The sequence below is a fragment of the Homalodisca vitripennis genome, chromosome 2 (assembly GCF_021130785.1).
Source record: "Homalodisca vitripennis isolate AUS2020 chromosome 2, UT_GWSS_2.1, whole genome shotgun sequence".
Classification (NCBI taxonomy): Eukaryota; Metazoa; Arthropoda; class Insecta; order Hemiptera; family Cicadellidae; genus Homalodisca; species Homalodisca vitripennis.
The window spans coordinates 192,448,855-192,462,494 of NC_060208.1; the positions used below are offsets into that span (position 1 = coordinate 192,448,855).

Below are 13,640 nucleotides of genomic sequence, written 5' to 3' on the forward strand. Positions count from 1 at the left end.
AGTGACAGAAACAGGTGCAAGCCTATTAAACGACACGTGGTGTGGCGTACTCCTGCATTGTGCAAATAAAGAGTAGTACGTAGTGAAACTGTACAAGGCGAGAACAGATGAGTCAGACTTCAGAGCGCAAACCAGGGATATAAAGAAGTTGGGATCTAATACTGCCCTTGCCGGAGTCCATATCATCAGTAGGCTGTTTCATTAGTATCCAAATAAACAATCTCTTTAAAACGTTGACTGATATTTTTCCCGCATATATATTATATCATAAACCATTCTTAGGATTATTTAAATATGTATAATAATTTAGGTTTCCTTTAGAGACTTGGATTCTGCATTAATACGTAATATGATCCATTATAAAACTTAATTATTACGGCATAAATGGTACTCATTTACGGAAATATACAAAGCCATTTCATATTTTCTCTTACGACGTTAAATTGCTAATTGTACCTAAAGTAATTGAAGATATAGTGCTGTTTATTATTAATTTATTGTGTGTAGCCTACTTCATAATTATAAATACTGGAAATTAATATTGCAGATTATTGTTCTTTCATATCTTCTTGTGCGAAAAAATTCCTGATTATTATAAAAGAAACGATAATGTATTCACTTTGTGTATACAATATAAATTCACTGATATTTTTAGAGTGCATTAGAGCCATTGTACAGTAATGAGTTTTAGTGATGTACGTTAATTATTCTTAAATTCGAGTTGGGTTCTTTATTTTATGAAACTAATGTATTCAAAACGTAACCTTTAAAAGACTAATGTCATCTATTCTTCCAGTTGAGAAAGTTAATATTTGTGCACAACCTATACAATAATACATGTATATATACACGTATACACAAGTTTATGCTCTAAAAAAGTTACGGTCAAAATTAAATTCTTACAAATTGAAAAAGTTAATAATTTTTTTGGATTGGTTATAAAGTTATAAGTTATTAAATTGTTGCTGCATATGAAATGTAATATAATAACACTTTTTATGAATGAAATAGCATCTGGTTCTGTTTATTTTAAGGAGAGTTTTGGGATACCATATTAGGGGCATTTAATTCTACTTACTATACACCTTTAACGTAACATTCTTATAATAATCAATGAATTTCCTTATTTGTCAAATTAAAATATATCGCATATTTTATGAAAGGCTGTTTTGGAAACAATTTTTCATTTTTGAAAAAACATGTATAACCTTGAGGTGTCGTTGTTTTATTAATTCTTTATTTTATTATCTGGTGCAACTATTTCTAAGCTAGCTTGTAAATATACTTTCAAAACACAAATTACTTTTATACTATCCAAAGAATTGTAGTTTGCACTAAGATTATACAAGTAATCGATACATTTTAAATTCAAGGTTGAAATGAAAACAGGTTTGTCACAAACCCTGAAAGTATGGCAGAAAAGCGTGGATAAGGAAGTATGTAAACTCTTTCAGAGTTATCAAAAGGATCATTGGCGTATGAAATAAGTCGACTACTTGACGAGCGTTTCGACGTCAGTTTTTTTCTACAACTTCTTTATGTAGGCTATACCTTTGCAATACTTCGTTTCACGGATGAGGAGGTTTGAAAAGAGCACCGATGTTACGAGAGAAGTGAAGTGGATCTCAACAGTTTTGAAACGTTTAGATTTGGCAATTATTTCTCACTTCACTTTAAAAAAATTAGTGTAAATGTTTTTTTACTTATTACGAGTTTGAAGGAGGTTCATTTAAATTTAAAAATATAATTTATCTTAAAATAGTTCTAGCAGACAGATTTATACAGCTGACAAACAGTTTAATTAGGCTATAAAACTATTAATAAAACAGCAGTAGGTGGAGGCTGTTTTTCTTAAAATGCAATTAAAATATTAAGGAAATAGTACCTTTTTATTCACTTAAACTTAAATGTTATAAAGTGAAATCTGATAACAAAAAGACAAATTTCCAAATAATTTTAAATTAAAATAACTATTTCAGAAGCTGGCCGGTTAAAGTAATTTTCAAAGTTCCCGTCGCTAGATTGATTAAAAATGTTTGATTCTCAAAAATTTTTTAAGTAAAAAATTTTCAAACTTTATTAGACGTCCTATGTTAAATTGGGGTGTGGATTATAAGGTATTTTAATTTTAATGTGACTTTAAGTCGATATTGAAATTTCTGAGAATAATTGGTGTCAGCGCACGTTTGCGTTGTAGTACCCTCCAAAACTCACAAAAACTTTTATTTATTGGATACTGGTATAAAACATAACTTAATGGAAAAATAGAATTTATACATATTTATGTGCAAATATATATCAATAGATTTTTCAACTGTAAACTTTTAATTTTCAAGTATACTTTATTTATAAAGTAACAATAATGAGTTCTATAACAGTGTATGTCCAAGCATAGAACTTGGCTCACCGGTAATGAAGCTTATCAACCTGTAAGCTGACAAAATTTTCTTTTGTCTAGTGGATGATATAAAAATTACTTTTAGTATGATTTCCTGCTTATCTATCTGTGCAGAACATCTCGAGAGTGAAATAATGAGCTATAGATTTCGTTTACAAACAACCTCAGTGAAGTCTGACCACACGTTGTATAGATATAATACCATGTATATTATTAAAAGTATTATTTTAACGTCTATTCGGAATATTTTAAAATATATATTGAAGGTATCTACTTGATAATTTCTTTCAACTTGCAGGAAATTATTAAGATAATCTTTCTTGTTTCTGTAGTCCAAAAAATAAGTTTAGTCCTATCATTAATAGAAAAGGTTCCACGAGATGAAATGAAACATATTGACTATTCTGTACATTACCCTAGAGCTACTATTGCTGTAGTAATTGGTTGCTGACACTCGATATTAGGTGGAGGTCAATATTATGGCACATGATGTTCGTTACACTGAATATACTATTGCTAGTGGCTAGTGATATTGGATGTAAGGTGGAGATCAGTATTATGGACCTTGACTACCTTTTTGGTTACGCTGGAGTTACTGTTGTTAGTGGCTAGTGACACTGGCTGTTAGGTGGAGGTAAGTATTATGACACTAGGTGTTAGGTCGGGGTCAGTATTATGGCACTTGACTAGGTTTTTGGTTACGCTGGAGCTACTATTGCTAGTGGCTAGTGACACTGGCTGTAAGGTTGAGGTTACTATTATGGCAATTTAATAGGTTGTTGGTTACGCTGGAGTTACTGTTGTTAGTGTCTGGTGGAGCTAGTATTTCTCTAGTAATTCTCACGTGTTAGAATGTTACCGCACTTTGGCGTTTTTGGTTTACCCAGTAAATTGTTCTTCCACTTCTCTCATGGTCAATTTATGTAAAGTAAAAAATGAACATGCATTTTAAAAAGTCCTTTTCATATAGGATTTTATTTTGATACATTTAATTGTGTTTTATACATTTGAAAAAGCTTTGGCTATTAGAGTTTAAGAAATATTGGTTTTGCGCTGTGACTTGCACATATTTTTATCTAATACACTTTTAATATTCTTATCAAAGGAACAGTGAATGAATCAAGCAGTAGTAATGCAGTCTGAATAAAATAAAATTTGCTGAATTTTAAATATTATTGTAAAATTAGTGTCACTTATAGGTAAACTAAACAATGTATATTTTTTGGGAAATAATACACTCACGAAGAATGAAAATGTATAGAAATAAACACTTAAGTTTCAAGTGTAAATAAGCATTAAATATTATTTAACTTGAAATTAACTGAAAACACTTTATGTATTGTAGGCTGTATATATAAATAATATTCCGTATTTCATGTTATAAGAGTAAATATATATTGAGACAGAAGAATATACCTTTTCAAAGACTCCTACCTGGGTTCCCTACTCCATAATCTAGCTGCAAAATAAATCCAAAGTCAATCTAGGAGACAGAACAATTTATTAACCTAATTTAAAATTTAATACAAATGAAATGTTCATTATAAATGTATTTTCGATTATAATTTAGTATTATAAATGACCACAGCTCAATGAGCGCCTATAGCTCATCTTTTATTTTGGGATACGTTTCGGCTTGCTCCACATTAATGATAATTTACAGATCCCATTCTCGTAGTAACATAGCAAATAAATAACTCTCTAAATGTCATTATTTGGATGTAAAAAGGATAAAAACAAAATCGAGTAAGGAAAATTACAATGGCCATAAATATACACTATTTGTCTTATTTTTTTGCTGGTGGCAACAAAAATTCAATAATAGCGTCGGAAATATAATTCCGAACCTGAAGCGGTGAAACAGGTGGAACATCACCAAAATTTCGAATTGTGTGCGAAGGCATGGGTAACTGTTGGTATAAAATAAATTATGAATTAATTTACTTTAATATATGGTTACGTTTCTTTGTTTCCTAATAAATATAGAACGTTTGGAATATACGTGCAGCAATTTCTAGAGTTACATAAAATTTTATGTAAACCAAACGTGCATGGATTATTATGAAAGTAAAGATTCCTTATTTTACCAGGAAAAGTTACTGCTAGGACGCCCTCTCTACGTAACACACATTGCAAAACATGTACCAAATTGTTATTAAATATGAACTGTCTCGGAAATGTATTATTATAATTTTAAGAATTATTTAATAGTACAATTTAAGGTTATGTTGTTTTTAATTTTTAAGTAATAATTATGCAATTAAAATTAAAAATAAGTATTACTAATACCTATGACAATGAAACCTGTTTAAATTTAAATATTATTTTTACATTCATTTATCCCTCGTATGAGGGATAAATGAATGTAAAAATTATATAAACCACAAATAATAATTTACATTATATGCAGATGTACATTGTAAGTCCTAAGAAGGATTTACAATTTTTTTTTGAAGGTTGTGCCACTTTAGTTATTTTCTGAATATAACTGTAATTTTTTTAATATTAATTCGATACAAATTTTGAAATTTTACTACGTGAGAAACTGTGGAATGAGAAAGTCAATCGTATTATGATCTAGGCAAGATTATTTCCTTGGTAAAAGTGTTACTTAAGATGCTCACTCTATTACATTTTCGCATGATTCCGACACAACTATACTTACTAAATACCACCATTTTGCCTTGTGAATCATTGAAACTGAAAATATAATGATATCATATTATATGTGTACCTGTTGAACCCATAATAAAATAATGTATGTTGCTGATAGAGAAATGGAATAGAATAGATAGGATTTTATGTTACGTCATATATTGGGGAAGAATTTATAGGGCACATTAATGTCAGCATGCAGTAATGTTTCATACTGAATGTATCTGAACTGTTCTGAAACTGCAATTCGTTTCTTTATGTTCTGAAACTAGTGCATCTCGTTTGTAATATATGAGTAGTTTAGGTTATTTATTGTTCTGGTTAAACCTGCTTTATAAATACTATTATTACTGCGGAATTTGAATACATTTCAATGGTTAATGTATTCTAGGGGTGTGTTACATTAATGTGCAATTACATTAGAACATAACTTACTTTGCTGCAGCCATTACTAAAACTACTGTAATAAATCTGTGTGTTTTCTCTTCCTGTAATGAACCAACAGTAGAGTTAGGTAGTAGTAAATGGAAATAAATACCATTTATTTCGTAATTAGACATCCAATTTTTACAAGCATATCAAATCGTAAACAGTCGTGGATATTTATTTAAAGAACGCGTATTTAATACACTGGAACAGAGTGCAGGGAAAAATGAAGTTATTGGAAATAATTATTAGTTTTTTAAAATATCTTTATTAGCTTCTTTAGAGATTTGTAAATTTTTTTTCATTTTCCACTATGAAATACTCTTTCACAACTATCCATATATTATTTGTATATAATATTCTGTACAAATTCCCGTTGTACCAGTATTTTATTTAAGACATTAGATGGTATATAATGGACCGGTGCAATACATTATGATCTGGAAAAAGTACACTCCTTTTAAGTTTCATTTCATATGTAGTATAAAAAATTATCTCCTATACATTTGACCAAACAATTCTTACTGAATATGCCAGCTGAAAGTTTTTTTCCTAATACTAAAATCCCGAATATTTGTCCCAAGATGGGTCCACTCTCCTCTAAGTGTTGTTAATTGCGATGAGTTGGTTATTAGAGATCTGGGGCGTGGTTCTAGCAAAAAAGACTGATAAATCAATTAGACGACGAAAAATAGGCAATAGTAACTACACATTTCTCACAACATCTGTGAAACCGAGTCACCATTCAATTCCACCCATGTTAAACGATCTATAATTTAAGGTTAAATGTTTCTCACCAACGTCAATTAAAACACATTAAACACTTTAATAGTTTAATACTTTAATTATAATGGTTTTCTTTTATGACTTTTAATCTAAAAGTTCTCAAAAACCTACTTTAGTCAAAAATTAAATACATTTAGACTTTGCAGTTTACTCCGGTCAGACATGAAATGATCAGCCAGACCGTTTTTTAAACTCAACCACAAAAGACAAATGACAATTTTCAGTCTGTCATCGACACAGAGCCTCCTGACGTGATTAGCATATAGAGGCATCATTTGAAACAGTGTGACTCATTCCATTCAAAATTGTGTTTGTTAGTATATTTGTTCTATGTATACGTTAAAATTATTTACTGCTTGAGCAAAAAATGTTATTGGAAATAAATAAATGTATTCTCTAATAGAAAGGTTCGTATAAGTAGGTGAGGAATGAACGTGTGCTAATTATTTTTGTACGTTGTTTTTTATCGATGTGGCTACAGATTAGTTGGTATAATGTGCAGCTGGGTAGAGGCTTTACTTCAAACCAGACTTGCGCCTTAATATGATAAGTATATAATAAGTTTTACAACCAACACCTCCGAGGAATACCTGAAGGGAGGAGTATTGTTTCCTGAAAAATGAAACCTGGTGTTTGATGGTCTGTTCTTGAGCTTCAATGAGTGATTTAATTATATTTGCCAGATTATAAAGATGATGAGAAGTTCCAGGTTGAAGATGGTACGGCAATATACAACAAATTTTAAATGTTATAAAACACTATATTGCTTTTTTAACTTGTAGTTTATAAGTATCGAAGTGGTACTTTAAGGTCTGAAGTTCTTATTTTAAGATAATGACCGTTTTGGATGTTTAACAAATGCAAAACTGTTTGGGATTTGATCGCGGTCTTCAATTAATATTCCTACATTATTATTCGTGGGGACTTACTTTTAGATTTAGGAAATTGTAAGATTTTAACATTATGTGCATACAAAGAATATTCACCGTACAGTGTACAGTTTAGTTAATTATGAAGGTTCTACCGAGTATTATTACAAAGAGTAATTTCTTTGAAGTCATATTTCTAAAAATGTAAAAAAAACTTATGAAATAACTAACATTACAGATAACAAATATTACTCGTAAAAGAATTTATAGGATTAAAATCTAGTCATTTTAAGTAGCCATAATCCACATTGTTATTCTTAACATACAAAGGTAAATTTATGTATTTTATTATAGTACCGTAAAAGATTTTGTCGAAGAAGTAGAATTTCTCTAAACTGAATATTATTGTTCATTCCTCAGTATTATAAACGACCACAACTCAATGAGAACCTCCAGCCCATCTGTTATCTTGGATTACGTTGAGGTTCTCATTAATAATACTTTCTTGATCCCCTTTCGGTGTAACATTATATTGTCCCTGTTCTCATTATTTAACTTTACCACATTTTCTCTTTTCATATATTTCCCGCCTGATGGTATATATATATATATATATATATATATATATATATATATATATATATATATATATATATATATATACAAAGCCCTGCTACATGAAACGTGATCTGAAGCTAATGTACATAGAGAGTTTCACGCATATATTTTATAATTACATTAGAATAAGTACTTAAAAGTAACCTAAAATATATACAACCGTGAAGATTTTACTCACAAAATTACACGAAGAATGTGTAAGCAATATTATATGTAGTCTTTTCCAATTCTCAATTTTAAATTGTTATGATTTAAGGCAATATTATGTTTCTTAATAAATTTACAAATATGAATTTTATTGCACAAAATAGAGATAAATAATTCTTTTATACGTTCATAACATTTCTCTTATAGCTGTAATGTATTCGAATTCCATATAAAATCGATTACTTTAACGAGGGCCGAAAGCGTCTAGAAGCTGAGAACCTCAGGTCCAAGTCACAAAATCAGGGACCTAACGGATGCTGGAATCTATCAGAAGATGATAGTTTTAAAATTTTAGTGTAAATTCTAGTGGCTTTTATCAGAACCTGGAAGTTCATTTGTTTAAGTTTTAATGTACCAGATTTAACAACAAAATGCAGTAGAATCATCCTTATCAAAAAACTTATTTTTTATTTAATTTATATATCTCATTTACTCATTTATTATCTCAATATAGTGATAATAATATACACAAGAAGGTACCCACATGGGCAAAAGCCTGTGTGTGAGACCCGAGTCCATCTTCACATGAGTTTGCAATCACAAATAGTACTAATATACAATATAAATATTTGAACAAAATTAAAATTGTATGATTTAAAGATAACTCAAAATTACTAATTGTAACATACTCTGTTTGGATGCATATTAACTACATTGAAGCAGTTTAAAAAGTAATAATTTAATCAGTTATGATAATGATGCTACATGACAAAGATGCAACAAATTCTACTACATGAAGTTATATGGCTATATATGTGAAACAACATACAGGATGAGCTTATAGAGTGCGCAAGAAACATTATTTTAAGAGCTATAAAAAGGAAAAGAATGGAATAGAAAAAAAGATAGACATAATCATCCTATTGTTATTTTAAATTATGAAACTTATGGTTCAATGATAATGGTTATTTATCAAGAAATAAAAAATAAAATAATTACGTTTGTGAACTTTTCAGCCTCTTAAGTTCAAAGCTTCCCTAAAATTTCACGCTCGTTATTCAGTTGTGATCAAGGCTTTGTACGTTTTTCAGCCAGTGAAAGAGTGAGTGAAGCGCATTCTATATCAAATAACATACAAGAAGCAAATTCTATCAATAGTAATTTGAATAAAATCTGTAATCTCAAATATTTCATATTATATTGCTCGGAGACGATCTTAAAAGTTTCTTCACTAGTATAAAACTTTACAGATGGGTAAGAAACATGGGCTGAAAATGGGTATTCATCTAAGCACGATGACCTAGATAACATTTTTTTATTTGTATAATTATGTAGTTACTGTTCTCCTTAAATATGTTACTTGGCAACAACTCGTTACACTTGGTATAGTTAAATACAACAAATTATTTCGTGGAATATTCTACATCCAAGTTAACATGGCGTGAAGGCAGTAAACATAGATTAACATTTTATGGACGAAACAGGTTCTTCCTCTCGTCTTACCTATTTACTCTGCTGTTTGAAAAGTAAGTGAATATTCATTTTACATTAATTGAAACATTTTATTATTAGATCATATGTAATCAGTATATAAGTAAGTAAAGGAAATTACCACTCGAAAAGATTGGAAGAAAATGAAATAATTGTAACTCATATAAAAATGTTCTACTACAATTTCTCATTTCTCATTCAGTGAAGACGAAAAAAACGAAAAATGCACTTTCCTGTAAATTCCATTACATTTTACTTCATTAATTTGTCAGCTAAGCTACATAATACAATGCTAAAACAACGCTAGAATCACCTGAGAAGATTGTTGTAACTTTAAGGACCACCTGTTACTCTAACTTCATACCAAAGGTCAAATTGAAACACTAAACTTTTCGAACACAATACCTCGCTATATATAGCATCTCTATAGATGTATCGGGTAGGTCCACAATTCATTCTTCCTGTTGTTAATATTAGGTGTATTGGGATTCCATTTACTTTCATGGGAGCATCAGAATATCCATTCCTTGCAGTCATGATCTTTCAATGGAGGGTTTTTCATTAAATATTTACTCTGGTTCGGTCATACCTTAAGATTTATAAACATACTCGGACCATTGGCAAAGATTATAAAAGTATCACTTGATAGTTTTACATAAAGAAATATAAATGATACTATTGCAAAGACAAATAAAGATTTTTAGAACTGGAGAATTATTTAATAGTTGACTTTTCTCTTTACGTATTGAGAGATAATCATTCAATTTATGATTTAAAATTAATATATTTGACTGCTGTCCATACTCCTGTGCCGAGTGTAAAAATTACAGCTTGCCATCTGCAACCTCATTTTCGTTCTCCATTCAAAAATATGTAAAAATAGATCCCAATCCGTAACAGTCTAGGAACATGAGACTAAACAGCATGTAATAAAACAGGACCATGTGGCACACAGTATAACAATAACAATTAATGTTACTACCAGCTGGAAGCATTGTATGCACTGAACACAATGTACTCACAGAAACTGACTACTAATAAATATTCACATGTTTAATTCTTAGAGACATACGTTTATATCATTTATACAGTACAGTCGTTTTATTTTACATCTGAAATCTTATTAGCAGAAAATACTCAAGGTTAAACCACTTTAATGGTTAATTTGAGAAATCGGTAAGCGTTTGTTTGATATTTCATTATTTACTACTAAACTTAATAATACTTACCACATATTAGATGGTGAGCAGAAATATACCATATAGCTGACATAAAAAAAATAATAATAAAGTATAATGTTATTAACACAGACTGAGCTATTATAAGTAAATACTATTAATAATTAGCTCTAGCACTGTGTGTTTATGGAAATCAAGCACTGGGATGACCATTATATTTTGATTATAAACAGCTTTACATAAAGACTACAATGTATCTGTAGCAGGGACTACTTAAGGGGTGTATTCTGAATCATGTAATTCATCCATATTTTTATAGAAGCTAATACTGTTATTTCATTTCAATTCCTTTATCAGAAACTGTTACCAATAAAGTAAGTTTTTGTGGTTAATAAAAACATTAATATGGTTTTGTACAAAATATTCTATGTAAATGACCGATTGAGTTGATGCAGCCAAATGCCTGCCGAATGAGGAAATAATATTGATGGACTCTGATAAAGAGGATGAATCAAGCGTTGACACTTCGGGTGTGACGACTGGTGTGAGTAAAGTGATTGTAAATGAACCAGTGAGAGGGCAACGCTCGGACCACGAGACCAACAACAAAACAATAAACATGCCGCTACCCGGCAACATGGCCATCCGGCCAATAGGAAAGCGGTTCTTGAGTCACGTGTTTAGCCGTCAACCAATGAGCGAGCAATCTATAGTCTCCAACTGTACTGTGACGGGGGATCACGAACACCAGATTCAATCCCACGACAAATCCCGTAATGTTGACCTTGGAATATCTAAAAATGGTAACGTATACGAGAAATCTTAACTGTATGAGAATTTTTATTTAGTATATTGTTTCTAAATAACTGAATAATTTAAAAAATTTAAGATCTTTCTATTTGAAACGAAGAAAATCTTTGAAATTAACTTGAGTACGGTAGTAAACGATATATAAAATTTAGATTTACGCTAAAGCGACCGTTGCGTTAAATTAAAATTTCTAGCCTATGGCTCATTATGTCCTGAAGCCTACATAAAATAGACAAACAGGCAGTCGTACAGAAAAAGTTATCCATACCCCCGGCAGAGAAAAACATTTTTTTCAATTTACTGAGTAAACAGTTTCAATGACACTCAGCCAAACTCCAGGATCCAACACGCATTATCATATAACTGGTTATTTTCTCTGCAGAAATTAAAGATTAAGCCAAATATTTACATGTACAGTTGAAATCTTTCTACTGGATATATTCTCATTTGTGTTTTACACGTTTATTCCTTGTGGCAGTGTTAATTATTAAAACCTTATTTATAAATTTGGTGCAGAATATTCAACATATTAAAATTTCATTTTCATATTATGTACTCAGATTTCCAACAAATGTATTCATTAATTTTCTCGCCGCTATAATGTTTGCCCGTATCATAAGTGTAAAAATATTTACTAACGCTTGGTCAAATTCCATGGAATTACACGCATCATGATCGAACTCGATATTGTTCATATAAAAATGAAGCCTCATATAACATTTTAATTTTTGAGATATCGTTTGAGACAATTGTACATACATTAAAATGCTCCATCCTATCGAGTGAAAAATTTCAATAACGCCCAGGCAATTATCACAATTATCAGCCAGTGTGTGTAATTTTAAATTAATTATATATGTAACAAACAGTAATAAGTATAAAACTTCAGTATTCATAAAATAAACACCAAATTAATCAGTTAACATGCAATAATCTATAATAATTTACATTAGTAATATAGCCGATATACTTTTCTACCACTGTTAACTGTGACTACCCCTTATAAACATTCTCTCTCAACTGGCTCTGATTACCAAACATGGGCACATACCATAAATATATCAATACATGTCAGCACATTGCCTTACCATAATATTTATGATCAGATAAGTTGTTTAGAAAAATGTATGTTATTAACCCAAAACTAAATAGACATTTAATTTATTATTTTGTTTATCCTGAAAACCAAACACAAAAATAACATGATTAGTATTCCTTATAAATGTAATTTGTTGGTAGTTAAAATGAAACGTGGCACTCGTTTGTGATAAGCGATCAAGGTATTTAATAAAATTAATTTATGATACTGTACAGTTAATTAATAATTAATTCATTGAATATGTGACGCAGCTGGAGGTAACCACGAGGATCTCCTGTTGAGGACGTGACGTCAAGCTGGCATGTGACGCTAAACTCCAGATTAACCTATTTTATTTCGTTTCGGGATAGATAAAATACTCTTTTATTCTCCTTTAACTTAATTGTTCCTTTTTGATTTACTATCACATTTCCAACAATATCACCCATAGTTATTACATTTTAATTATTATTTCAAGTTTTTAATGCTTAGAACTGTCGGAAATCATGTATTTATGACCCTATAGGTGGAGTACATGTATCAAACCGGCGTCGGGTCCAGTGGTTAGAGGAGGTAAGAGTCGTCCATGTCCAGTATAGAGAGGACGGTGGCAGCGAGATATGTGGAGTCAGCAGGGAGAAACTCAGAGATCCTTGTTCCACTTACGTACCGTACAGAGCATCCTCCCATGAGCGTCTCCATCCTGATACTAAATATTTTTGTGCTAAATAAACTACACGTTGTATTAACTACATTATTTTATGTTTTTGTAGGTTAATCAGTATTATAATTTTTAATATTAAACGTATAAAAGTAATTGTAATTTTTTAGGAATTCAAGCAAGGTAATATATAGTTGTATTACAAGTTATAAGCAAATTTAATTATAATAGTAAATAACAGGATTTCGGACGTTTGCAATCGTTATTGTTACAAAACGTATAACACGACGTTTCGAGGATTGGAATCCATCCTTTTCATCAAAGATAATTTAATTTATATTATTATTTGCATTCTACCATTGTAAAACAAAACCTAGTTTTTTTAGTATTAAAATTTTTGTGTTTTTAAACATATGCAAACATTTATAAATCTTAATTAATTTAATAAAGCATTTAATACGTAAGAGATATTAGAGAGAAAATTAGTAAATATTCATTATATCAACTAAATCAAAATATACTT

General features: G+C 30.1%; 1 protein-coding gene across 1 annotated transcript; it reads left to right on the plus strand.

The window, feature by feature from the left end:
* Window positions 1-9,274: 9,274 nt before the first annotated feature.
* On the plus strand, window positions 9,275-13,208 carry LOC124353384. Its single transcript, XM_046803228.1, has 3 exons — window positions 9,275-9,425; window positions 11,024-11,371; window positions 12,983-13,208. The coding sequence occupies exons 1-3, from the start codon at window positions 9,371-9,373 to the stop codon at window positions 13,186-13,188; spliced, it is 609 nt and encodes a 202-aa protein (XP_046659184.1). The 5' UTR covers window positions 9,275-9,370; the 3' UTR covers window positions 13,189-13,208.
* Window positions 13,209-13,640: the final 432 nt, after the last annotated feature.